The sequence below is a fragment of the Magnolia sinica genome, chromosome 2, assembly GCF_029962835.1.
Source record: "Magnolia sinica isolate HGM2019 chromosome 2, MsV1, whole genome shotgun sequence".
Taxonomy (NCBI): domain Eukaryota; kingdom Viridiplantae; phylum Streptophyta; class Magnoliopsida; order Magnoliales; family Magnoliaceae; genus Magnolia; species Magnolia sinica.
Window position 1 is genome coordinate 89,664,929 of NC_080574.1, and position 27,067 is coordinate 89,691,995.

The 27,067-nt window shown below is 40.3% G+C and overlaps 1 protein-coding gene and 2 long non-coding RNA genes across 3 annotated transcripts; all 3 read right to left on the reverse strand.

Moving 5' to 3' along the window:
* Positions 1–385: 385 nt before the first annotated feature.
* LOC131237254 (uncharacterized) lies at positions 386–5,922 on the reverse strand. Its single transcript, XR_009167143.1, has 4 exons — positions 4,865–5,922; positions 2,355–2,397; positions 2,061–2,181; positions 386–1,408 (listed from the first exon to the last, which is right to left on the reverse strand). It is a non-coding gene; the product is annotated as an uncharacterized LOC131237254 (long non-coding RNA).
* A 10,568-nt stretch (positions 5,923–16,490) lies between these two features.
* LOC131229502 (uncharacterized) lies at positions 16,491–23,558 on the reverse strand. The gene is made up of 5 exons (XR_009163381.1): positions 23,053–23,558; positions 22,056–22,182; positions 21,655–21,692; positions 16,796–16,864; positions 16,491–16,658 (listed from the first exon to the last, which is right to left on the reverse strand). It is a non-coding gene; the product is annotated as an uncharacterized LOC131229502 (long non-coding RNA).
* A 1,232-nt stretch (positions 23,559–24,790) lies between these two features.
* Positions 24,791–25,844, reverse strand: LOC131226265 (uncharacterized). The gene is made up of 4 exons (XM_058222055.1): positions 25,658–25,844; positions 25,476–25,583; positions 24,978–25,400; positions 24,791–24,877 (listed from the first exon to the last, which is right to left on the reverse strand). The coding sequence occupies exons 2-4, from the start codon at positions 25,539–25,541 to the stop codon at positions 24,791–24,793; spliced, it is 576 nt and encodes a 191-aa protein (XP_058078038.1). The 5' UTR covers positions 25,542–25,583; positions 25,658–25,844.
* Positions 25,845–27,067: the final 1,223 nt, after the last annotated feature.

Genomic DNA, 27,067 nt, shown 5'->3' on the forward strand with positions numbered 1-27,067 from the left:
TAACCATTTGCTCTTATAGATGGCTAGAAGGGATAATACACAGATTGCCTAGGGTAACATGCACTGTGGACAGTTACTACACCAAAATCATTATTTAGGAACCATTCCTAACTGCTTCAGGAACGGTTTAAAACCGTTCCGAAATGAGGCGTCGCAGAAAAACAGGAACAGTTCAGAACCGTTTTGGGTGTCGCTTCAAATTTTAGGGACGGTACTTTAGGAGCGGTTTTAAACCATTTCGTTTCCAACGATCAGATTTTAGGAACAATTTTATACCCTTTTTATTATTATTATTTTTCTTTTAATTTTTAAAACCTAGAGAAACTTCATTGATGGAAATCCAATGACAACATCTATTGCATCCTTTTATTGAAGCACATACATCTAAACCTCAACAGTAAGATTACTCTATTTACAAAATATAGAAAAAGAAAAGAAAGCAGCAGTGACCATCCCAACACCAAAACCAAAATTACAAATTTGAAGAAATGCCCAAAAAATCCATTAAATAAGAATTACATAGTGGGGCCTAAGCATTCATCCCAACCCAATCAATCCTTTTTTTGGAGATTTTGAAGCTTCCTCAGACTTCTTAGGCAAGAGAAAGAGTTCATGTTTGGCAAAACACCACCACTTGAAATTGTCACACCAGCTAGCAATTTCCTAAGCTCCTCATTATTTATGACAGCCAAAAGAACATGCCTTGGAATGATGCGAGACTTCTTATTGTCTCTAGCAGCATTCCCAGCCAGCTCCAAAACCTCAGCTGCCAAGTACTAAAGAACAGTAGCCAAATAGATCGGAGATTCATGCAAGCTTGTACCATCAGCCTGTAGTAGTTGAAAGATCATTAGATAAAATACAAACTCGCAGTTGTCGAAAAGTATTATTCTCATAATACAAAAGGATTTATGCGTACCGGGGGTACGATGTTTATGTCAGTAATCTTCTAAGCATTGTAAGCATAAGATTTGGACATCAAGTAACATTAATCAGTGCATGCTACAGTGGATAACGTCCAACCTATTAAGTTCTTGTGACACCCAATCCTTCCAATAGGTTCGCAGTTTGAGCAGTAAAAGAAAGCCAACACCAATGTATGATTAGCAGTGGATAACACCCAACATTATGCATCAGAATTTTCTAAAACTTGCATGATTAGCAGCAGTTTGCTTCTTATCAACCGTTTAAAACTTACCAATGTAAAAGAGAGCCAACACCACAACCATCTTCAGAAGATTGCCAACACAGAAATTCTCTATTTAACAGATCAGATCCCATGTTGACCCACACACCATGCTGAACAACAGTCAAGACCAGAATAAGATTTTTGTCCAAGTGAGTGCATTCATGCTAAGCTTACATCAGCCTGTAGTAGTTGAAGAAATCCTTAACTCTCTCCGTCCCTCTATGAAGTGTCAAAATGCAGAACTATCAGTTCAGTTGGAACTGTCTCCTCACCAATCAATGGCCAGCAAATTCTGACAATATCGAATTGTACCAGTGGTCATTGACAGTACTGGTTCAAAACAGGGCAATACAGGGCCAAGGTTTAGATTATCATCCAAAACCAGTGTATCAGCTGATGCATACCATGGTATTTTCCATGAGCTGTATGAACCAGAAACAGCCTAATATAGGCCATATGTACTACCCATATCCCATCTAAAACCGATATTGGCAGTGAATAATAAGATACACCAAAACCAATTTTAATCCTTGATCGTGCCTACACAGTATCATATTCATTCAAAAGGCACAATTTAATCTGCTGAAAAAGTGTAATTTGCAGCTGCAGAGAGATCAAAATGCATTTTCAAATACAAATTCTATCCCAAATCAACAAAATATAAAAACAAATGCAGAAAACCTACCGATCTAAAACTACATCTCAAATAGAGATGTAGATATCATGAACATGTATGAATACAATACAATATAGAAAAATATTTAAAAAAGAAGAAGAAGAAAATCAAAACCCTAGATCTCGAAAACTTTGAGAAATGAGAAATGTCTGATTTAGAACCTTTAGATCTTACATAGAGAGAGAGAGAGGGTACCTGTGTTGCTTTCTGGAAGAGAGAGAGATGAGTGTTTGGGGATGAACGATTTTGCATGAACCACTACCATTTTGCAACCATGCTGATGCATGCCCATATATTCCATGAACCAAACTACACCCTGTTATAGAGACCGCATCAATGCCACATCTGAATGAATGATGTCGGATTAAGAATTCTAACAGCTTGAAACTCTTTGCATGTTGTTAAAGAAAAGGGAACTTAATATAAAAAATGAGAAAAGTAGCTTAAATGTTTCTGTAATAATGCAGTCAGGTAAAGCAAACAGGTCACCAAGCAACTGCACTGCTTTCAGCTGAACATCCAACTGATTTGTCTGCAGAAGTTGAAACTTGAACAGTAAGAACCAGTTTGTAGGACTCAAATGATCTTGCAAAGCAGTCGTGAAATGAAAAGTTTTAAAATCTAACTATGAAAGAAAAATCATCTAAAATTTGCAAAGCACATGATAGCAATGTATATTACAACTAGAATCACATTGCAAGTTTCGCTAAAAGAAAAGGCAGCTCCTAAAAGTTTTTTTTTTCTTTCATCAATTGCACAGTTTGTCAATTGAATTGGTAAAATATATGGATTGGGATTAAGAATCATACAATTACAAACTAGATGAGAAGAAACATCCCTATGAACATGGATAGATCATGACTGTCCATTCTCTACAATCATGTGGAAGGATCTGAAACCATGAAAGAAGAACTGGATACGTGAAGAAGTGAATTTAAATTCCTATAAAAAACAAAAGAGTAAAATTCAAGAAATTTGTACACTATATACCTCAATTGCAGACACGTGTCTTGCAGTTTGCAATCCCAAAGAGATTTGTATCAGTTTTCAGTCTGAAACTCACCCTGCAAGACGTATAGAAAGAAACAAAGTATGACATAATTACATCATTTGCAATAAACACCAACAGCGAAAACGTATGCTTGGTTTTTGGTTTTTGATATAGGAGTTTCTAGATTTCATGTATCAAGGCCATCAATAACAAATCATTAAGTGCATCAAAGAATAAACTAAATTGGAAATAAACATAGTTGAAATGAAAAGAATCTGCCTCCAACAAATGAACAAGATACCTGAAGGATGAGGGCGAAGTTTTGCTTGTACGTGCTTTTTCCTGGAGTCAGTCTGTGGCTGTGGATTAAACTGCACCTTTTTGTTGACAGAATCTAGCTTGGGAAATCAAAGAATAAGAGTTATAATGCAGTTCATCATTACCAATTGTAATTTGAACTGAAGCTAATAACAGTTCTTAGCCATACTTGGTAAAAGTTGCTAAATAAAAATGTCAGAACAATCAGCTTCGATCAAAAAATGCCCATTGATTTCTTTCCTTAATAGAAAAAAAAAGAAGCAAAATCCTTGATAGTGAGAGAGAAGATACATACCATTCCACCTAAGCTATCCAGAATAGTGAGAGAGAAGCATTGTAACTTCATCTCAGCACTTACATTTTCACGTGTCTTAGGTGATGAAGTTACAATCCTGGTTATTAACCCCATCAAACTTGAAGGAACTTAGGATTATTTATTTATTTTGCCATTTCATTAACCCCATCAAACAAAGAAAACTTGAGATCAACAGCAGAGGCGATCCTCTTGTCGCCCTACCCTGCATGACCACAGCAAAGGGACAAAAAAGGAATGGAAGTGAGGCTACTAAGGATGGCTGGCTGTTAACGATGTGAGTTTCTACAACAGTCTATGTTCTTACTTGGCAAACACACAAGAATTCTTAAATGGATGGTGGATGCATAGCTTATACAAATGACAACTGTTTGGTTGCTACAGTACACAAAAATAAATCCAATCTATGCAAATGATATGGTTTAGATAAACAAAGACACCAAGACTCCAATTTTAACTTCTGAGCAGAAAACTTCTGCATCCTCATCCCATATGAACTTCATCCTGCCCATGGCATAAGGTGAGTATGCCACCATGTCCCCTTTTCTAACTTCGAATCCATCTGGTAAGTGTTGTCTGCTAGGCAGTATTTCCCATCCTAGAAACATTACAAAATCAATACAAATGCCATCAGCAATTTATTGAAGAAGTTTGATATGTGATTAGATGTAGTGATTGAACTTTGTCATGGCTACTCGCGATTTTGCACATGCAAATGTAAAATGTGTTTGTTTGATCTGGGCAGTTCCTTAGGTTGCATGCAACTCTCAGATTACAAACAATCTAAGTATTGAAATAAACCATTGTAAATAAATGCCATTTGATGATGTGTTCGGGCATATGCCCATCATGTTCTCCAAAAAGTATCACCGTAGACATCAAAAAGAAGACTAATTCTTAGATAACAGCAAAGCAGTACACAACACAAACTTTGAAAACTAAGGGAACATACTTCATCTAAAAACTGATCCTTCAAGGATCCTCTAGCTTTCTTAATGATTTGGATCGCCTAAGTTTGTACTTCCCTGCCAAGAAAAGAGATGATTTAGAATAAAGCTGAAATTGAATTGTCACAACTAAAACAAAATAATTCAGTTTAGCATGGCATACTATGACATGGAATTGCAAAAAAAATTTATCCTAAATAAACAAATACAGAAAGATCACAATCTTTCAAGCCCCAACATTTTTTTTTAAAGGATATTATTGGACTACTTTCTCCAAATCCTCTAACAAACATGTATCAGTAGATTGTCTCCTTGCAATCAAATGATTTCAGAAATTTAACAAAAAACAGATCAGTAAATACTCAATTCCATAGACTATGAAAAACTACCCAAGAACTGTATTGGCATGGAACTATGAAGATGCATATACCTTCTTGAAGATGCAAACTTCAAAGTGGTATTGTTGCAATGGTGCATCCAAATAAGCACTTGAAGTACAAAATCCCCAAATTGAAGTAAAATCCTGACAACCCAAGCAAGGATTTCAACATTTCATCAATCTTGAAACTTTCATCTATGACGAGCACTGCATGGTGAATGGTCCAGATTACAAGGCAAATCATAAACATGGCAAGTATGGTGTCTGATTCCTCAAGGCATGTTCCAACAGTAAATGAAATAAAAGATGGAAGTAAACCATAATGAAATTATAGAAGCACAAAGAACAATACCTTTTATGAAAGTTTTGTGTGAATTGCTAGTAACTAAGTCGTTCATCAGTGACCTCAAGCCAACTATCAAGAAGAAACATCTCACCAAGTGACTAAAAAGCAGAACATGCATATAGACTAAACCAATTTCAGCAACTCTTTTTTTTTTTTAAAAGCAAACCAGTGGAATCACCCGACCTGTATTTTATTGCCAAAAGGAAATATATAGCCATGTACTTCGGGTGGGCTTCACAAAGAACAACGGGCCACTATCTGGATGGCTATCCTAATGGAATAGTAAAAAACAAGAACACTACTTATGGATGATGAAATGATGCTAACTAGGACAGATTTGTTTCAGTACACTGATTTAAGATCAATTATTCAACAATTTCCAAAACAAGCATTTACATACATGCATTCTCAATATTTCGAAAAAGCAAATGATACGATTATGCACCTACATAGTGCAAATCAAAGTTGAAGAAAAATAAATTCAAAATCAACTGGTGATTCAATACAATTGGACTCTTGAGTTCCGAGTCAATAGAAAAATAAATTTGAATCAACAGATTTAGAACTTCTGAAGCATCAGCAGTTTCTGATGCAACCTGCTATCGCATGATCCATATATTAGAGGAAGTGTCAAAATTCTCATAGGGGCAAGAATGAAGTGGATCCAATAACTTCTGCATAAGTACCACCTACAGATGCATTTAGAACTTCAACTTTATCTTTTGGATGGTTGAACTTGCATCTAAGACCGATCTTGCACCTTTGTGTCCACATTGAGGGATGAGGATACAAGTAAAACACAATACAATAGAACATGAAAGGTGGGTGCAGCAACCAACTAAAGAAACTAATTTCAAATGTATACTTACTGTACAGTCAGGTTCTCCTGGTCTCTCTGGGGGAGATTCGCTAGTAGGATATCAGGGACCTGAAATGTTTATGATTGGTTCAGCCTGATATTTGGGTCATCCAATCATCATGGTGGGATACACCTGTTGGATGGGTTGGATTTCATATGCACACCACACAGGCCCCACAATATTTTACTCCATTTCTTAGTTTTTCTGACAAAACAAAATATGTGATAGGCATAGACCATGGTTCCTACTGCGTGATGGAATAAGAGTCCCCGTAGTCTCCTGTTTAAACAACAATCAGTAATTTTGATTTTTGGACCTTTATTGGACGGTTGAGATGAAACAATCCATTGGTCAGAATTCAGCAAACAAGTATATGTAGATCAGAGTTAAAGATTGTTTAACAAATCTGATTTCAATATCATGAAGTTTGTACAGTATTTCCCGAAATTTTGATGGTTTGATCGGAGTTAATCTATGTGATTCATACGATTTCAGAGTGCCTGAGTATCAACCCTTACATTCTCTAGAGTATCAATGATGTAGAGCGGGTCGCGGACAGTTACATGGCCAAGATGGATCAGAAAAGGCCCGGTCGATGACAGAAGTGATCCAGACCATCGAACCTTAAATCGGGCGTATCTTGCAATCCGGAATGAGTTATCTGACACAAAATATATGATTTTGGGGTAGAACGAGCTACTGAAGCCAACCAACCCCACTATGCCGGGTTGCGCAGCCCGGAATTGCAAAAAACACCTGGATCAACGGTCGTTTCCCTGTTTTAATTTCGTTTTTACTATAAATAGTAAGTTTTAGTTTGATTATAACTCTTCATCCGTCGGGCTTTAGGAGTTGCGCCCAACGTGAAAAGAGCTTAGAATAATTAGGTGAACGGTTTGGTGAAGCCAAATAGGACACTTACTATTTTTGGCCGAAAACCTTGCGTACTAGTAGACATCACGACCGTCTATAAATAGTAAGTTTACTATTTATAGTAAGTCGCGGATTCTAGGAGTTTGAGTTGTAGTTTGATTCTGATTTCTTTCCCATTGCTTGGTACCCCTATTTAAAGGGTTGTGAACTCGTTTTTATTCATCAATTAATCAATTTCGAATTTCTTAGAATTTATTTTTATTTTCTGCTTTCTTTCCTCATAGATTCGAGAAGTCTCTGTGAGGAGTCCAGAGAAGCTTCGTGGATTCGGAGTAGTTATCCTCATCACGTTCATCCCTGTGTCAATTGGTATTAAAGCGAGGATTTCCCTCGCGCCGATGGCAAACAATGAAGGTATGAATCAAAATCCTATGGACGGTGATCCAGGGATTCGTTATCTTTCGGAAAGAATGGAAGTTTTCCATTGGGAGAGTTAGTTGACCATGCAAGGGCTGCGGCAACTCTCGACCGTCTTGCGGATGCGCTACTCCCGCTCCGAGCCCTAGGCGGTGCTCCACCACCTTTGGTTGCTACCCCACCCATGGTGGCTCCACCACCCATGGTTGTTGTACGATGCAACCCTGATTTTCGTAGAGCACCACCAGTGGTAAACCGTAGGGCTACAGCAGATGATTCAAGTTCTAGCGACGAGGACCTTAATGAGGATTTTGCTCGACGACCAATCCATGGAGGTAATCATCTAGATCGTGTTGAAAGAGACTATCGAGGTAAGGTTGAACTTTCTAGTTTTAACGGTTTATTACGTATAGAAGATTTTCTCGATTGGTTAGCCGAAGTAGAGAGATATTTTGATTACATGGACGTGCCAGATCATAAAAGGGTAAAATTGGTAGCGTTTAAATTAAAATCTGGTGCTTCTACATGGTGGGAACAATTACAACTCTCACGAGCCCGCCAGAACAAGGCGCCCATCTCATCATGGCCACGGATGAGACGTCTTCTTCGATCTCGATTTCTCCCCCGTGATTATGAGCAGATATTATTCCAACAATATTAAAATTGCAGACAAGAAAATCGAACAGTCACGGATTACACTGAAGAATTCCAACAGCTGGCTACACGAAACGATCTGTCAGAATCTGAGTCACAGTAGGTGGCACGATTTATAGGTGGGTTGCGACCGACAATTCGGGACCGAGTTGAGATGTACCCAGTCGGGACTGTGGATGAAGCAATTCAATTGGCAGGTATGGCAGAAACACAACTTGCAAGAGCTCCTGCTCGTCTATATCCTTCAACTCGACCCCCCATGACGGGTCCCACACAGGATCCAGTGCTGCCACGAGGAAAAGACCTAGTACCTCAACTTCGTACAACCGCAAATTGTGATATGGGGAGTGGCTCATCCAGACCTCAACGTGCAGCACCCACAACAGCAGGTCCGAGTAGGATTCCAAATCCTTATGCTCGGCCAAGGTCGAACAATTGTTACCGCTATGGCCAACCAGGCCACTTATCAAACACTTGTCCTTAACGTCCCACAGCATACTTGACTATAAACGAAGGGGGCACTGAAGATTAGGCCGTAGAAGAAGACCATCGCTTTGATGAACATGAACAAATCACTGAAGAAATAGCAGGTGGCGATGAAATGACAAGCGAGGATTGTAACAAATTTCTAGTTGTGAGGTGATTACTGTATATCCCACGAAAGGAATTACATCCACAACGACACAATATATTTCATACTCGGTGCACCGTCAATGGAAAGGTCTGTGATGTGATCATAGACAGTGGTAGCAGCGAGAATATCGTCTCGAGAGTGATGGTGGACAAGTTGCGGCTACCAACGATGAAACATCCTTCCCCGTACTCAATTGGCTGGATAAAAAAGGTGAATGAGACCAAGGTAACTGAACAATGCACTATCTTATTTTCAATTGGCAAAAATTATAAGGATCAAATACTTTGTGACGTGGTCAATATGAAAGCTTGTCATATGTTACTCGGTCGACCCTGGCAGTCGGATCGTGATGCGACCTATAGGGAATGAGATAATATTTACGTATTCGTCAAGGATAGTCGAAAAATAATCATTACCACTATGGCCCCAGAGAACCACCATGAAGCCTCTAAAGTGGAGGGGAGTTCCCTCTTGACCATTCGGAATTTTATGGAGGAATCCAAGGAAACCGGCGAGGTCTACGCTGTAGTGGTGAAGGGCGAGGAAGAGGAACCCTCAAACATTTCTCCAAGTTTAAGACTGTTGCTAAACGAATTCAAAGAAGTCTGGCCTGAGGATTTACCTGATGGATTGCCCCCCATGAGGGACATCCAACATCACATAGACCTCGTCCCTGGGGCTAGCCTGCCCAACCGCCCTCATTATCGGATGAGTCCAAATGAGTGTGAGATACTTTAGGGGTACGTGGAGGAATTGATCCGTAAGGGTCTCTTGAGAGAGAGCATGAGCCCATGTGCTGTACCAGTATTATTAATGCCAAAAAAAGATGGAAGCTGGCGCATGTGTGTCGACAGTCGGGCAATCAACAAAATTACCATCAAATATCGGTTCCCAATACCACGGTTGGACGACATGCTCGATATGTTAGAAGGGGCCAAGGTGTTCTCTAAACTAGATCTAAGGAGCGGGTACCATCAGATTCATATTCGACCCGGTGATGAGTAGAAAACAGCATTCAAGACTAAGGAAGGGTTGTATGAGTGGCTGGTCATGCCCTTCGGCCTATCGAACGCACCAAGTACTTTAATGCTTTTGATGAATCAAGTTCTAAAACCGTTCATTGGCTGATTTGTGGTAGTATGACATATTGATATATAGCCAGGATGAGGCGGAGCACAGGAAACATCTCAGGCAGGTGCTGCAGGTCCTTCAAATTAACAAGTTGTACCTCAACTTGAAGAAGTGTAGTTTTTTAACTGACAGCCTGTTGTTTCTAAGATTTGCTGTAACGTCCACAGGCATTCGTGTGGACGATAAAAAGGTGCGAGCTATTAGGGAATGGCCGATCCCGACAAATATTCATAAGGTGAGGAGTTTTCATGGGTTGATGACTTTCTATCGTTGATTTGTGCGAGATTTTAACACCATAGTCGCACCTATAACAAATTGCATGAAAAAAGGATCGTTCCAGTGGACCGATAAAGCTGACAAGAGCTTTCATGAGATCAAGCATCGTTTGTCTATAACACCAGTTTTGGTGCTTCCTAATTTTGACAAATTGTTTGAGGTTGAGTGTGATGCTTCGTATGTTAGAATTGGAGGAGTATTATCACAGGAGGGCAGGCCGGTAGCCTTTTACAGCGAGAAGCTCAACGAAGCCCGAAAGAAGTGATTGACTTATGAGCTTGAGTTGTACGCAGTTGTTCAGGTACTGCGACATTGGCGACATTATCTGATTCAAAGAGAGTTTGTTTTGTACACTGACCATCAAGCATTAAAGTTTATTAATAGTCAGACTAATCGTGTGCATGCTAGATGGGTTGCATTTTTACAGGAATTCATGTTCGTTCTGAAGCACAAGCCAGGGCAGCAGAACAAGGTGGCTGATGCACTTAGCCGTCGTGCATCACTACTTGTTACGATGAGCAACGAGGTGGTCGGCTTTGACTGTCTCAAGGAGCTATATGCCGAGGATGAGGACTTCAAAGATTCTTGGATGAAGTGCCAAGAAGGTCACCCCAGTGACCTTCATATACAGGACGATTTTCTCTTCAAAGGGAATCGATTGTGCATCCCCCAAAGTTCTCTGAGGGAGCAGATTATTCAGGAGCTACATGGAGGTGGCCTCGGTGGACACCTGGGGTGAGACAAGACGCGAGCTCTTGTGGAAGAGCGGTATTACTGGCCGCAATTAGTACGCGATGTGGGAAAATCCGTACAACGTTGTCATGTTTGTGAGATCTCCAAGGGGCAATCTCAGAATACGGGCCTCTACATCTTATTACCTGTGCCTAATGGTCCTTAGGAGGATTTGTCAATGGACTTCGTGCTTGGTCTCCCATGAACACAATGCGGCATGAATTCGGTATTCGTAGTGGTAGATCGTTTCTCCAAGATGACGCACTTTATCCCATGCAAGAAGACCCTCGATGTAACACACGTGGTGAATTTATTTTTCAAAGAGGTCGTACGGCTACACGGGGTCTCCAAGACCATTACTTCCGATCGTGACACGAAGTTCATTAGCCACTTTTGGCGGACTTTATGGAATCGATTTGATACACGACTTCAATTCAGCAGTGCTTACCACCCACAGACTGATGAGCAGACCGAAGTTGTGAATCGCACGTTGGGAAACCTCCTTCTCTGTATTTCAAGAGAAAAACCGAAGCAGTGGGATTTGGCCTTGTCTCAAGCAGAGTTTGCATTCAACAACATGGTGAACCGCTCGATAAGGAGATCACCATTCCAAATTATCTATGAACGAGTGCCTCGCCACACACTTAACTTGGTCCCTCTGCCCAAGCACCCAGGCACGAGCATTGCAGCAGAACATATGGCAGACAATATCATGGGCATCCATGCAGAAGTGCAGACTAAGCTACATGCCTTAAATGAGAAGTATAAGGAACAAGTGGACAAGCATCGGCGACAAAAAGTGTTCGAGGTGGGCGACCACGTTATAGTCCATCTGCGCAAAGAGAGATTTCCAACCGAGACGTACAACAAGTTGAAAAATAAGAAGATTGGACCGGTACCAATCATTCGAAAGATCAATGACAACGCTTATGTTGTTGATCTTCCAGATGACATGGCAATCTCATAGACTTTCAATGTCGTGGACCTGACCGAGTATCATGAACCAGAGCATGACGAGAACTCGAGGATGAGTTCTTTTGAAGTGGAGGAGACTGATGTAGAGCGGGTTGCGGACAGTTACATGGCCAAGATGGATCAGAAAAGGCCCGGTCGATGACAGAAGTGATCCAGACCATCGAACCTTAAATCGGGCGTATCTTGCAATCCGGAATGAGTTATCTGACACAAAATATATGATTTTGGGGTATAACGAGCTACTGAAGCCAACCAACCCTGCTATGTCGGGTTACGTAGCCTGGAATTGCAAAAAACACCTGGATCAACGGTCGTTTCCCTGTTTTAATTTCGTTTTTACTATAAATAGTAAGTTTTAGTTTGATTATAACTGTTCATCCATCGGGCTTTAGGAGTTCCGCCCAACGTGAAAAGAGCTTAGAATAATTAGGAGAATGGTTTGGTGGAGCCAAATAGGACACTTACTATTTTTGGCCGAAAACCTTGCACACTAGTAGACATCACGACCGTCTATAAATAGTAAGTTTACTATTTATAGTAAGTCGCGGATTCTAAGAGTTTGAGTTGTAGTTTGATTCTGATTTCTTTCCCATTGCTTGGTACCCCTATTTAAAGGGTTGTGAACTCGTTTTTATTCATCAATTAATCAATTTTGAATTTCTTAGAATTTATTTCTATTTTCTGCTTTCTTTCCTCGTGGATTCAAGAAGTCTTTGTGAGGAGTCCAGAGAAGCTCCGTGGATTCGGAGTAGTTATCCTCATCACGTTCATCCCTGCGTCAATCAAGTAAATCCCCTTATCTCCATGTCCATCTGTGTAGTTCTAAGGTCCTGATGCACCAGGACATGAATAGTGTCAAGAAGAGCTCATTTGGTATACGTGGAGCCATGATTCAATGATCCAAACCGTTAATCTAATGGACCCACCATGGATGGAGATGCCTCATAAGTTTCCTAGGTTTGAATTTGTTGCTACTTATGGGGCCCATGGTTCGATGATCCAGGCGGTTGATCTATATGGGAATGCCCTTAAACATTTCCTAGGTGGGATATAAGGGTTCGTATCTTTTAAGGTGGTCCATTTTAGGGCTGATCGGTCCCATTGCATCAACGGTCAGGATGATCGTATCATGGCCCCACGTAATGCATTAGGACCCTACAGTTCCTCCTGTGTGAAGGGTTTTTTGAGTTGGTTACTCTGTTTGGAAAGCTTGGTGGTATTGCATCATTCCATCCTACCGCCATAGCTGCCACTTCCGGTTAGGGAAGAACAATGGACAAATACACGATTAGAAATTTTTTTAGCAAAAATTTTCAACATATCCAATTAGGGACCAAGTATTCTAACTAGGCAGCAATTAGCTGTTGTGAAATTCCGGATTAAACAATTTCTTACTAAATCCACAACGCAATTAGGGATTAACAATTTCAAAAAATTCACAATTAGGGATTTCAAATTTCAAAAATGCACAATTAGAACCAATATCAAAAATCCCAATTGCGGATCGAAATTTCAAGAATCCCCAATTAGGGATTTGAAATTTCAAATCCCCAGATAGATTTTTACAATTTTCTGATATTATTAAACTGTAATGGTTAATCGCTAAGAAGAAGATAGGGAACAGGAATAGGAGAATTACCTACGAAATTTTGATGTTGGTGGATCCCACCGCCGGAGGGCTATAGATCACGAGAGAGAGCCGGGGAGAGAGAGAGAGAGAGAGAGAGAGAGAGAGAGGGTTGGGGCGTTTTCAGCGCAATAAATGAAGGTGAGGGCGTTTTCAGCGCAATAAAAGGGAGAAAATGGATTCCGTAGGCTGGGGTAGGTAGATATTAGTGAGTCGTTGAGGCAGTGTGGGGTCCACCGAGAAGCTCTTAATCAAATCCACACCGTCTATCTATTTTAAAATATAACAATAATATAAAATCTAAAAAATTAGGAATATCCAAAACTCAAGTGGGACACACCAACAAAAAACGGAAATAGCAATGTTGGCCATTAAAACAGTTACAAATTAGGAAACGGTATAGAACCGTTTCCAATTAGAAACGGCTTAAAACCGTTTTAAAACCAAAATCCTAGCCGTTCCAATTTCATGATTTTGGTGTAAGAGTTGTGCCCTGCTGGAAAAGCTTTATAAGCCCTACCATGATGCATGTGTATTATTCATACTATCCATCCATTTTTAAAGATCGTTTTATTGCATGAGCACATACTCAAGGCCGGATCTCAGGCATACCACACCACAAGAAACTAGTGATTGGATGCCCACGATAAAAAAAGCTGGTGGCTACAAAAGTTTTGGTTCAAGCTCATATTTGTATTTTCTCTTCATACATGACTTTGTGACTTTATCAAGAGGTTGGATGACAAATACACATTGCAGTGCCCCTAGGAAGTTTTTAATGGTGAGATTTCAATTGCTTAATGGTGTGATCCACTTGAGATTTGGATTTACCTTATTTTTGTGCTCATGCCCTAACATGATCTAAAAAATGGATGGACCGCATGGATAAGACACATCTACCATGGTGGCCCCATGGAGATTTAGTAGCACACAAAACCCACATGATGCTGCTTGCTACACTATGCAATCTGTTTAGAAATAGGAATGCAACTTTGTTGCAACCCCATATCCCAGGATGTGAGTGAGACCTGAGCATGGGGCACACTTTGATGCATGTATTACATATTTATGCCGTTTATTTGTTTTGCTAGTTCATTTTAAGGAATGGAAGAAAAAAAGAAAAAAAAAAAAAAAAAACCAAATTGATGCAAATCTCAGGTTGACCACCCCGCAAGAAATAGTAGTCACTTCCTGTTAAAATTTTTCCTCGGGCTCCAAGGGTTCTGGATCTAGCTGATATTTGTATTTTTCCTTCACTGTACTCTTTGTGAACTCATCAACAACAGGTTGGATGACAAATAAACATAGCCGTGGACACTAGGAAGCTTTCGAAGGTGGCCGTTAGGTGACCAATGTTTCCTATGATGTGGTCCACTTAAGATTTGTATCTTCTTCATTTTTTGGACAATGAATGTAACAAAAAAATAAAAATGGATGGAGGGCGTAGATATATAAAGCATACATCGAGGTGGGCTGCGGACAGGTCCCACCAATGCCATCGATCCTGGGCGGCAGCTACGTCCTTGAATCAGCGGCTGGAAATGTAACCTTTCTTCCCAATCAAGCAGTATTTTGTAAACTGTTTTTTATTTTATTAACGAGTTGGGCTGATGTCAGTAAAAATGACGTGTACCAATTAAATTTCAGGACACGGTGAACCACGGTGCACTGGAAACAGAGGATCCGCACTCATATTCTGAACATTTTTGGTAACCGACTAATTAAAATGGTTGGAATCCTTTTCCTACGAAGGCACATCATACCATGAGATGCAGTCACAATGGCAACTTCCATGAGATCCTAACTACCAATAGAAGACTTCTTGATTGTTGAATCCGAATCCATTCTTCTGTATCCTTTTTAACCATCCATCAACAGTCTACTGTTCTGATGGTTTGGATTGTCTTATGAACGTTTTTTTATTTTTGGGCAGTGACATCCCCATGGTGGGCCTGTTTCATGGATGGTTATAATTATGAGGGTGCCATCCCACTGATTCGACATCGTGGCAACCTTATGGAATTTCTTCATCTCATACTGTCATCCCTACTTGCTTGTGGAAAAAAGCAAGTTTTCCAGTCCCTTTGCGGGCATTAGGCCAGACATTGACAGTTCCGGGCCGTCCTTCAGGTGGGTCCTACTTCGTAGACACCCTGGATGGTCAACTTGGCCGGGTGGGGAGCAATAACAAAATAAATGGAGGGCTAAAACAAGCTGTTCCTCGCATGTAGCCCACCTAATAACAGCTGGAAAAGGCTTAGTTATCGGTCCAGGGCATCTATTCTATACTGTAGGTCCATCTGATGAATGTCTTCAGTGTTCACCCCCACATGGCATCTTGGCACGTGTGCAGACACATCGATTGTTCATGGTTTGAGCATGTGCACGTATAAGACACGTCTAGGATTGGTCCAATCTGCCCGAGATACACGGGATATATACACACCAATTCACACCGTCAAAATCGTAGGCCAATTGCCTCTTGGTTTCAAAATTCGGTCACGTGTGTGCAGCTCGATTCCAGCCAAACAACTTTAACCCCATGCCAAAGATGGGCAGGTACTTTAAACATCTGAGAAGTTCAGTAACTGTTCAACAACTCGCAAGATATTTAAGATAATCAAGCGGTTATGGAAAGATTTGATCCTCTGAAAATAAGACTATACCTTTCGTTCTTTCATATTCACACTACAAGAAAAATAGGCATTACCAGTGGCCAAAACTGCCCCTAAAACTCCTAAAAACCGCCGGTATAAGAATTACCAATGGTCGGACGGCTGCTGCAGCGTTCGTCCATTTTTACTGGCGTTTTTGACATCCGCCGTTAAAAGTTGGCCTTTACCGGTGCTTATTATCATTTACTGGCGACTTTGCTGACTGCCGGTAAAAACTATAAAAGCGTCAGTAAAAACGGTATGAAGCGCCAAAAAAACTATAAAAACGCCGGTAAAAGATACGAGGAATGCAAGTAAATTTTGCAACAAAGGCCGGTAAAAGTAACAACAAAGGCCGGTAAAAACCTCTAACAAATGCTAATGAGAGATTCAAAAACGCCGGTAAAATCTGTTTAAAACACCGGTAAATCATTTACAGTGTAAAAGAAAAAATAATAGAAACAATTAAAAATTCTGTTAGGCTGAATCTTCTAAATCATTCGCATTGTTTTATTCTACAAGTCAATATTTCAAAAAGAATATATAGATTGGTGTTGCTAATATCCAGCACTCAATATTGTAAAACCAGCTTAAGTACAAAAGCAATTGGTGCAAGTCTCTTCTATCTGGATTTTTTTTATGAGCTGAAATGAGAGCCTCTTCTTCCTACACAAGTGAAGCAAGAATATAGTTCCAAACTCAAAAAAAGAAAAACCATTGCATATAGAAAATACCTTCTGATAACTGGTTACAAAAAAATGAACAAAGGACAGAAAAGAAGCTTGGAGTGAAAATAAGCCCACCTCAAGTCGTGCAACGTGTTGTGCCTTAGCCCTGGATATTCAAGTAGAAAACTAAATGACAGCTGAGTTCTGTTGACATAAGCCAGCCAAGTAATGCCAATTATGAAAAAAAAAAACGAGTTTTGTATTATGAAAAAAAAAAAAAAACGACAAAGCCACACTTTCTGAAAATAGAGATAGTGCCTAATGTTATTCTGGTAAATATCGTTGTGTACTAATACATGGTCAACATAATTTCATTTTACAATATTTCTAGGGATATCAAGAGGCTCTATTCAAAATTTTGATTTCACATGGCTCCAGCCTGGCTCATTGACAGCCCCAACCATTTCTAGCGCTTTCTTAAAAGTTAAAACTGATGGTCGCTTCGGAATTAACCAAGCAGTTTGGTTTTCTTAGCTTTAACTTTTCAGAAAGTATAAGACCCGCATCCCAGACCGTACCGTTCCATGGACTTTCGCAGTCTTCCCGGTCAAATTTCGGCAACCTTCGACCCTTAACCGGTATTTGCACGCGACCCTGAGTCACACGTCGTCAACCTGAATTGACTCAACCCGAGACTTGTACCCTTGCGACCATGCCGTCACCGCGGTTCTGATGTCGCGTCTCGCGCGCCGATTCGATACTCTAGCCAGGAGATGTGGGCTAGCGTTCTGTGTGAGGAAAACGCCGCGCGTGCGAATTCCGAGAGAATCTCTACGACTTGTCACATCAATCAATCAATCAATCCTATCATGTCAAGTACATGTCAAGTACACCATCACCTCTCACCCATCCCAAGCAACCCCAAAGTCAAAAGTTTCTTATACCACCCATACCTTTCTTACACAATCTACCACAAAAGTCAAAAAGGCCCTTACACACCTATCCCTCTCTCTCCCATCCATCACTCTATCACATCTCTCTCTTTACAACCCTCTCTCTCATTTTCTCAACTCATTTTCCCAAGCAAGAGAAAGCTTCACACGTCCAAGCTCTTTCCCTTCTCCATGAGAACTTTGTGTGTGGCCCACTTCCTCCCCTCTCATCTTCCATCTCAACCATAAAAAATTCATCTCCTCCGTTAGGATCGAAGCTAAGGAGCAAAGGAAGCCAAGGGAGCAAGAAGAAGGCAGTGGGTGATTTTGAATTTTGTATTTCATTCATTTGTTTGATTTAAGAGTCCATATCTATTAGGACCCACCTTGATGTATGTTTTGTATCAAAGAGGGGCCCATAGTGGCGGGGCCCCTCCATCACCTCCGACATCGCCGATGCCTCTCTCTCTCTCTCTCTCTCTCTCTTTCTCTTTCTATGATTATGGCCCACCTCATGTGTATACATCATCCATGCCATCTATCGGTGGACCCATCTATGTGGGACACAGCATGATGTTTATATGCCATCCCAACCGTCCATGGGGGGGCCCACCTTGAGGTGGCTAACAGTGGGGGTGGCTGACAGTGAAGTGTGATCTGCCAGGGGCATGCTAACAATGAAGTGGCCTAACAGTGGGAGTAGCTAACAGTGGTAATGTGGAATGACAGTGGGTGCACTAACATGGAGTGTGTACTGACATGGGTGTGTACAGACGGTGGGGGTCCATGGGACCCACCCACATCATCCATCCATTTTGGTAGGCCACACCCTCACACACGTGTGGTGCATCCACCGTCCAAGGATGGTGGGACCCATCCATAGCTCACGTGGTAGATTGAGTGAGAGATACCCCGTTTCAATGCTGGGACCCACCCAGTCCATAGCTCAAGTGGCAAACCAAGTGAAAGATGCCTCATTTCAACACTTGAGGTCTTGGTATTGATCCTGTGGAGGTGGTTGACATGGGTGTACGAGCATGGGAGCCCATCCATTCCTGTGGGCCACACCACTGTATGTGTTGTATCCATGTCGTCCATCCATATAAGATGGCCCCACCATGATGCATGTATTGTGACCACCGTCCATCTGACGGTGGGACACACCCCACGTGTGGGGCCCCCCTTGATCCATGTGACTGTCCAGGCCGTGGATGGCCTGGATGTGGCTGTTTTATATAATATAATATATATAGTATATATATATATATTATATTATATCAAATATATGAGATGGTGGGTCCTACGTGGGACCCACCTCTGTTTTGTTACAGGAAAGAAAAAGGAAAAAAGAAGAAGTACGCAAAGAAAAAAAGTAAAAAGCAGCCACGTGTTTCTCTCTCTCTCTCTCTCTCTCTCTCTCTCTCTCTCTCCCTCTCGCTTACCGTCCAGAGCTCTGTGGGTCCCACCATGACGCAGGTGTGTATTTGTTCTGATGGTGGGACCCACCCTAAATATATGTGTTTCATCCCTTTGGCAGGGGCCCCAACGATGTATGTGCCTTATCTACACCGTTCACTGTTTGAACGGTGGGGCCCACCATGATGCCTACTTTGTATCCAAACCATTCAATCATATTGAGATATCATTTTCATGGCATGAGCAAAAGGATGGGTTAGATCTAAAGCTCAAGTAGACCCCACCATTTAAATAGTGGACCGTGACATCCACCATTCAAACTCTTAAGCACCACATTAGTTTCCGATTACGTTGATATTTGTCTTCATTTCATCTATCTCTATGTTAACTTATGAATAGGTCGGATCTCAAAAATACATAAGGGTGGGCCCAACTTGATATTCATGAGGCCCATCAATTCGGCCCATTTGATTAGCTCATTCGAATCGACTCGTTTGAATCGGCCCACTTGGTTGGCTTATTTGATTTGGCCCATTTGGTCAGCCCATTTGAATCGGTCCATTTGAATCGGCCCAATTCGATTCGGCCCATTGATTGAGATTCCACCATGATGTATGTGATGATGTTTTTGGCGGTCATGCCTTGGGAGCAATGATGGTTTGACGTCCACATTGATGGGCAATGATGGTTAGATGTCCTCATTGTGACCTTCCCTTAGGCCTTGTTAGGCCCATTCTCTTCATGGGTTAACCCAAATAAGTGGGCTCCATTCACCGTAGACGGATGACTCCGTGCTATCGGATTTGATATAACCACGGTCGGGTGTCGATCCTTATGCTATGGCTGATCGGTTGATCATCTATGGACCCCGCTTTGTTTATCTGCTGATTATCGGTGCCGATTGTCGAGACCGACATCGATTATCGACCCTAGTTATCGGTGTCGATTATCGATACCGATTTTAAGTATGTGACAACAGAACATCATAATACATGCCTATATGCATCATCTGCATGCTTGTGATAAGACGAGAGATTGATCATAGAACATGTCATTGGGCATATTGTTGTGGGACTTCCTGAAAAAGGGAGATGCTCACATGAGCGTGCGGTACGCGCATAATTGTTGTATGACTGGATTTCGTGATTCATGCATTTCGCATTATGTGACATGTATACTGTACACCCTAGCGACATCAGGGCCATAGCCGTCATAGGTATATCGTGGTTGGCAGGATTGGATACCAGAAATCTTATTCTACATGGGGTGCTATAGATATCCCTGGGTGAAAGTCCCTAAACCCTTATGATACCAAGAGGTTGCTCTAATGTCTAGACCGGGTGGGTACATGAGCACCGAGTGCCGATGACCAGATGGTCGCGCTTTCCACTATGTCGTGGTCGGTTGGAAGGGGGTGCGACCTTACCCGCCCGAGAGGAGGGGGTAAAGCTAGGCTGAGTTTGACCAGCTCGAGGAATGAGTTCGCTATTGACGAGTCAAGCCTGATATTGGCAGGCGGATAGTGAGGTCTCTTCCACTCACGTTATTGCGCCCGATGGGGCGGCAATCTAGTTGGAGTGTGCTAGACCCTGGTGATATTCCAGATTTAAGCTGTATTGATATGTGGACTTAGATGAGGATTCACATGCTTGAGTTGCATTTCGCACCGCATGGCCTTGGTACGGCTAATAGCATTTATGGATTCATCAACATATTCCACATTACTCTAATACTACATAATTGTATTACTACCTTATGCACACACTTACACCACCCTCTAAGCTTTTCATGAGCTTATGCATGACCGTTGCGTGCAAGTGACGTTGGATCGCAACAGCGCTGAGGCAGGAGCGCATATCAGATCAGCTTGGAGCTTTTGTCTGTCATCATTGTATTTCCCTTTATACTCATTGTACTTATAAAGTTTTGTATCATAGTGAAAATGTGGAGTTTTTAGTTGTTGTTTGTGGGTTATGCCTTTAGTTATGCTTATTACGAATCAAACTGAGGTTGAAAATCCTCCTTGTAGCATCCCAGGATCGGAATCTGGCGAATGGGCGCTGGGAGCCGAGAATGAGGTTCTAAGGAGGCTGCCGGCGCCGGATTCGGCGATCGGAAATTTTGTGAGCCCGGTTTTCGAGTTTGGGGCATGACAGAAAGCAAGGATCTTACAGTAGTTTTCGAAGAATGCAGAGGTTATTCATAAAATATTTTGGTCATCTAGTTGTTGCCTGAAATGAGTTCATCTCATTTTTAATTAATTGTAAATTTTTTATTTTTTATTAGACATAGGGTGCTCTAATACATAGTGAGTTCACGTTAACAATAATTCTGTATTAGAGTTCCTAATCTCTAAAATATAATTACTGTTAATGAAATGAGATGAAATCATTGTTAGGCATGTAGCAAACAGGGTTGAAACTGTTAACAGAATCCATGGCCATAGATCAATAAACTTAACAGCCACCAATCTCAAATTTTCAGATTTTGGAATTCATTAAACTACACAATAGTCCATTTCACAAGCTTCAGGATTGATTCTTTTGAGTTCATGTTTGAATGCAAAGAAACCATGATGACAGAACTTAATAAACGTAATCAACAAAGAATCACCTGAAATAATAAACGTAATCAACAAAGAATCACCTGAAAAGTATTCTAAGTGCTCCCCACCTTCACATAACCTGAAATATACAACAAATAAATCATGAGGATTCCAAACTACCATCTTTAATTTACCCAATTCATTTATCAGATCTCAAATACCCACACAAAAAATCTGTTGTGCCTGAATGATGAGCATGTGCCTATGCACAAATTTCTACAGTTCAATCGAGCTGAAATGTGTAATGTGAATGGTGGAGATTGATTAAAATCTACAATGAAATACCAAGGAAACTCTTACTTTTCACTACATCAATGAAGTTTAAAGCATAACCTATCATCCATAACTAACTGTCTTGACTGGGAATAGAAATAACCTACCATTGGAAGCATAAACACCTCAAAAGTATTTATGGATGGCGTCATAAAAGGTTCCTACTTACCTTGGCTGTTCAACATTTGCCTTCGCCATTGTGGATGGCGTCAATCAATGCAATGTAGTTCAAGCTCTTGATGACGTTGTACAGGCCATCATGGATCTCAACTTCAATAGTGTAGCCTTATCTAAATCTTCTTCACAGAATACAATTGCAATTAGAAAAGGAAAAAAGAAAAGAAAAAAAAAAGAGGCAGAGTTAGTGAGTTGTTTGGGAAAGCAGATATTTTCACAAATGCAGTTGGCTGATGAGATACCATAGATTGAGGAATCTATTAAGGTAGAGGTAGTGAGCTATTAAGGAAAGAAGAGATTTGCATTTACAATTATATATATAATCAATTGCTTAGATTCAAGCTTCAGGGTTAGTTTACAGGTTTGTTTCTAAATTCTTTTACAAAGAGATGTCGTGTGCTTGTTGTTCCCATAAGGCCATATAAGGTGGTGATTGAATTACATAGCTGTTTGGATTGGTGGAATGATCATAGAGTGACTCAAGGTGACACCAAGTAATGTCTATTCCAAGTCAAGATTGCATGCATTTCCAACATGATCTTTGTATAAAAAGTGGTATTATGAAATGGTGGCTCTTGAGTGCCAATTATAGGAGGTTTTAGGATTTGGCATGCGTCATGTGCCGTTTAGGAATGGTATGCAACATTAAAGAGCTCCATCATCTCTGAAAAATATTTTTTTATTTTCCTTTGATAAGTATGGATAAAAAATTCTGATAGAAACAAGAAAACGAGAAAGAAATTTTGAAGTTAGATGCAAGATCGAAGTAAATAATGTTCTGTTTCAGAAAGATAATATTTTCAGAAAGCACTAGTTCACCAACAAGAGGAGAAACAGTCAACTCATGAACTGACAAACCTTGCAGTTTTGGAATCCTGAGTTGCATTCATGAATCCATCAATTGTTACGTTCAAAAAACACAAGCCATAACCAAAAGGAGCATTTGGATGATACTCCACCAGCGACAAGGAGAGTGCATACATACTCACCTGTCTAGCAATTCTACTGGTTGAATCAAGGGTCCTTGCTTGCTCATCTGCTGCACCATATAGAAATGCAGGGACTGCATGATTTGTATCAAGGAACATTAGCAAGTGGAATAAAAAGTTTGAAGAACTGTCTAGGAAAACAGGATTTAGAACAGCTCATTCATAACATGGTCTTCTACACACATAGCAATCCCTCATCGTTATTTGCTACGGACCTCCTTTCTGCAACATACTCAGCACTAGTCTTACCCCATGGGATCTCTTCAGGGTTCCTAAAGATTTCCATAGAATCAAGCAAATTTTAGTGACATGAGATTTCAATTCAAGGCAAGAACATGTAAAATGAAGAAACTACAGAGATATAAGCCACCATCAGATCAGCTGGGCTAAGTCCAGTTGGATCATCCAACTCAACCCATTGATAACTTATACGGGTAGGACAAGTTGACTAGGGCTCAATCCAAGCCCAACCCATTTACTTAAAATTGTTAAGTCCACATAATTAGCAAAACTCCTTAAATTACATCAAACTCCTTATTAAAATACATCATTTCTTAATCCATATTCATGCCCAATCCTATCCATGCATAGGCCATGCATGATAGCAAACAAATGTTGCAATCAAGAAATCCATGTCCAGGGTAGGTATTGCTTGTAGAGGTTTACTAATCAGACACACAAGTATCAAGCATGCCATCTACATACTCCCATTTGTGTCAATCAGACACAAGTGCAAGATCTAAGCTGTCCACCAATTGAGTACCAGCTTGCAAATGTCCTATCCCAATATTCATGCTACTCTATTCTTGTTGACCATAACATTTGAAATAGGGAAAGTACATATGAAAGTACATAAATCAATTTCACTTACAACCAAACAGAGCGTGAGCCATGTCGACTATGTCAAGTGACCTGAAAATTAGTCAAGTGACTTGAAAATTAGTCGAGTGACCTGAAGATTAACGTTGTATGTAAAATAAAATGGAAGAAAATGATACAAACTCACCTTGACACCCTTTTCCCTCCTCCTTTACTCGGGCTTGGGACCGGCAATGCAAGAAGTTGTATTGGCAGAGTTAATAAAGGGCTTAAGCTCCATTTGGTTTGAGAAAAAATTATATTCATAAAGATTGATGTGATGACCAAATGGAACCCAAGACTTATATGCAAATTTACTAAAAGGTATGATAGGAACTCTTACACTACAAATATGATGACCAAGTGACCACATGTAAAAAGAAAAGAAACAAAAGAGATTAAATTAAAGACATGCAAATGCAAAATTCAAATCACAAATCATAATCTTATAAAACTAAGATTAAATTAAAGAGATTAGATGAGTTTAGATGTGCCCTCTATAATTAAACTAAGATAAAAATAAATTGTTTAGATATGTCTAACTCAATCCAAAAGTCTGAAACCACATATCCCTACTACCCCCACTTACAAAAGATGTTTATAGTTTCAAATACTTAATAAAAACTTCTCCCATATAGTCATCATCCATTTCTGTCTATAACCTATAAAAAATAAAAAATAAAAAAAAATCAATTACTATTCACAATTCATGCAATAAGTTCTATTGCTTAATTTTATTTTATTTTTTAAAAAAACTTACCTTACATAAAGTAGTGGGCCAAGCAATACTCGTTCCAATTGCATCCCCAATTGTTTTATATCGTCCATGGGTCTTTATCAAATCCTCATCACGTACCATTGCCACTTGAACAGATACTTCCTAGAAACCAACTCCAAGTTTTTGCCCCCCTACTTTTGTCAATGGATCCGTGCAACTCGTAGAATTCCCCTTATTCGCCAAGTCTCTCTACAAATGATAAATCAATGTCAATCATCGCATACAGCTCGAACTATGCATAATTGAAAACATATTACGCGTAAAATATACATGTATATATTATAATTACCTGAGGGGTTGGAACCAAGTGGCTTGATGATGAGGAGGGTTGGTTCAAGTTGGGATTAGCTGAAACACCTAATAATGTAGCTAGATTAATGCTTGGATTCGTTATGGCTGCCATAAATTTTGTCATAGTTTGTCTTAGTGAAGATATTTGAGCATCTCTATTAGCCATAGTTTCTCTTAGGGAAGATATTTCAGCATGCAATTCCTCATATTGTTCATCTCTCTTCTGAGCATTGGAGGTCATCCCTTGGGATTGGACACTGTGGGATGTTGTGCCCCATATATCAGAAGGAGAGGGACCTAACCCGTAAGTGCAGACACGGCCATGTCGTTCGTCACCCATGACTTCCGAGAATATATCTTTCCTCCCAGTGTTGTTTTGTGAAGCCTCTGGTTGCTGCGAAGCTCGTTCATTTAATTGTTCCTACAATTAAAAATCACCAATTTAGATTTTATATTGCTCAAAGATTAAACAAAATAAGAGGATACATATACATACCATTGCTCTTGCTGAGGCCTCATCCACAAGCATCCCATTCTTACGTATATGTGTCAACATGAACATATCTACTCGGGTCAAATCCTCCCCATTGGCCCTCTTCTTTCTCTATCATTATTTAAATAAGTTATATATGAGAAATAGATTGACATCAAATTATCAGGTGATTAATAAAAAATTACATCTTTGTCACATATTCGTGCAAAGCTCTTCGTGCCTGCAGCGTGGCCGATGCGTTGTTTTCTCCAATTTTCCGTATTTATCTTATTACGGGCCTAAAATATGACACATCAACAGAGTAATTTATGAAATTTCAGCTTAAGACAGTTGTGTAATTTCATAACGTGAAGGTTTTAGTAGATACTCATCACATACCTTTCCCTCTTCAGAGTTCCAAAACTCAATGAGGGCCTTCCACTGATCGATATGGACATGCTCATTGAGGTCTACTAGCCGTGTCTCATCATTACCATGAGGCGAGTAGTGGAATTTCTTCAATTCGCACTTTCAGTCCCTCCATTTTTTGCTAATTGACATCAACACCCAAGATTTAATCTCTTTGTCAAACTGAAACTTGGACTGCATCACATGAACAAAGTAGACAATCACATAATGAACAAAAAATAAATAATAAAGTAATAAAATATATAAAACAAATCACCATTACCATGACAAGTTCGTACATATCTTCCTTCTTCTCGTTTGGCACTGCCCTCCAATTAGAATATGTAAGGGGTGTGTAATCCCCATTACGTGCTATTGTCCCCAAAAAGTTTGTCAGCTTGCTAACATTTTCATTAATGGGCTACCCTAGATTGTTGGTGGTAATAAAAATGCGTTGCCCTTCACGCATGTTCCAAACTTGATGGCATTGTGTGGGGCCTTGACTCCTTTTCTTCGTGAACGACAAATCTGTTGAAAAAAATGCACATAAATAATATGCAGACTTGTATAGTTCATTAGAAAAAAATACATTAAAATTTTAAGGATATTAGAACCAATGCATAACATATGACTAGAAGCATCCTCTAATGAATCAACTATCTGGTGTGGATCCTAAGGCAAACTTTGGGAGAGACCTGCCGTAGGCAGGGGAAGCTGGGGATGGGAAGGACTAGCTGTAGACTTAGGCAACCAAGGCTGGACTGGACCCGATGTAGCCGGGGAAGGCTGATGTTGGGAGGGACCCACTATAGGTTGGGGCAATTGAGGCTGGGAGGGACCCACATCAGTCTCAGGTAGTTGAGGCTGATTGATGCCACCAGTCATAAGGCTTATCGGTAGCCTAGTCCTATGTTTAGAACGAGCACGTTTCATGTCTTAAGAAGAACCTGAGTCACATTAGTGAACAGAATCATGTTGATAAGACGATTCAATTTTGAATAAATAAATAACAGAACCATATGAAAAAAGACATTTTAATTTCTATTTCATAATTAGGAAAACATGGTACTTAAGAAATCAATTATTGTACAAAATGTCATCTCCAATGGGATCAGATAATGCAGTATCATCTATTTGTTCTTCTACCATCGGCTGGGTGGGTGGCAAATATGTGACAACTGTTTTACCATCGACATCTGTCCTTTCCC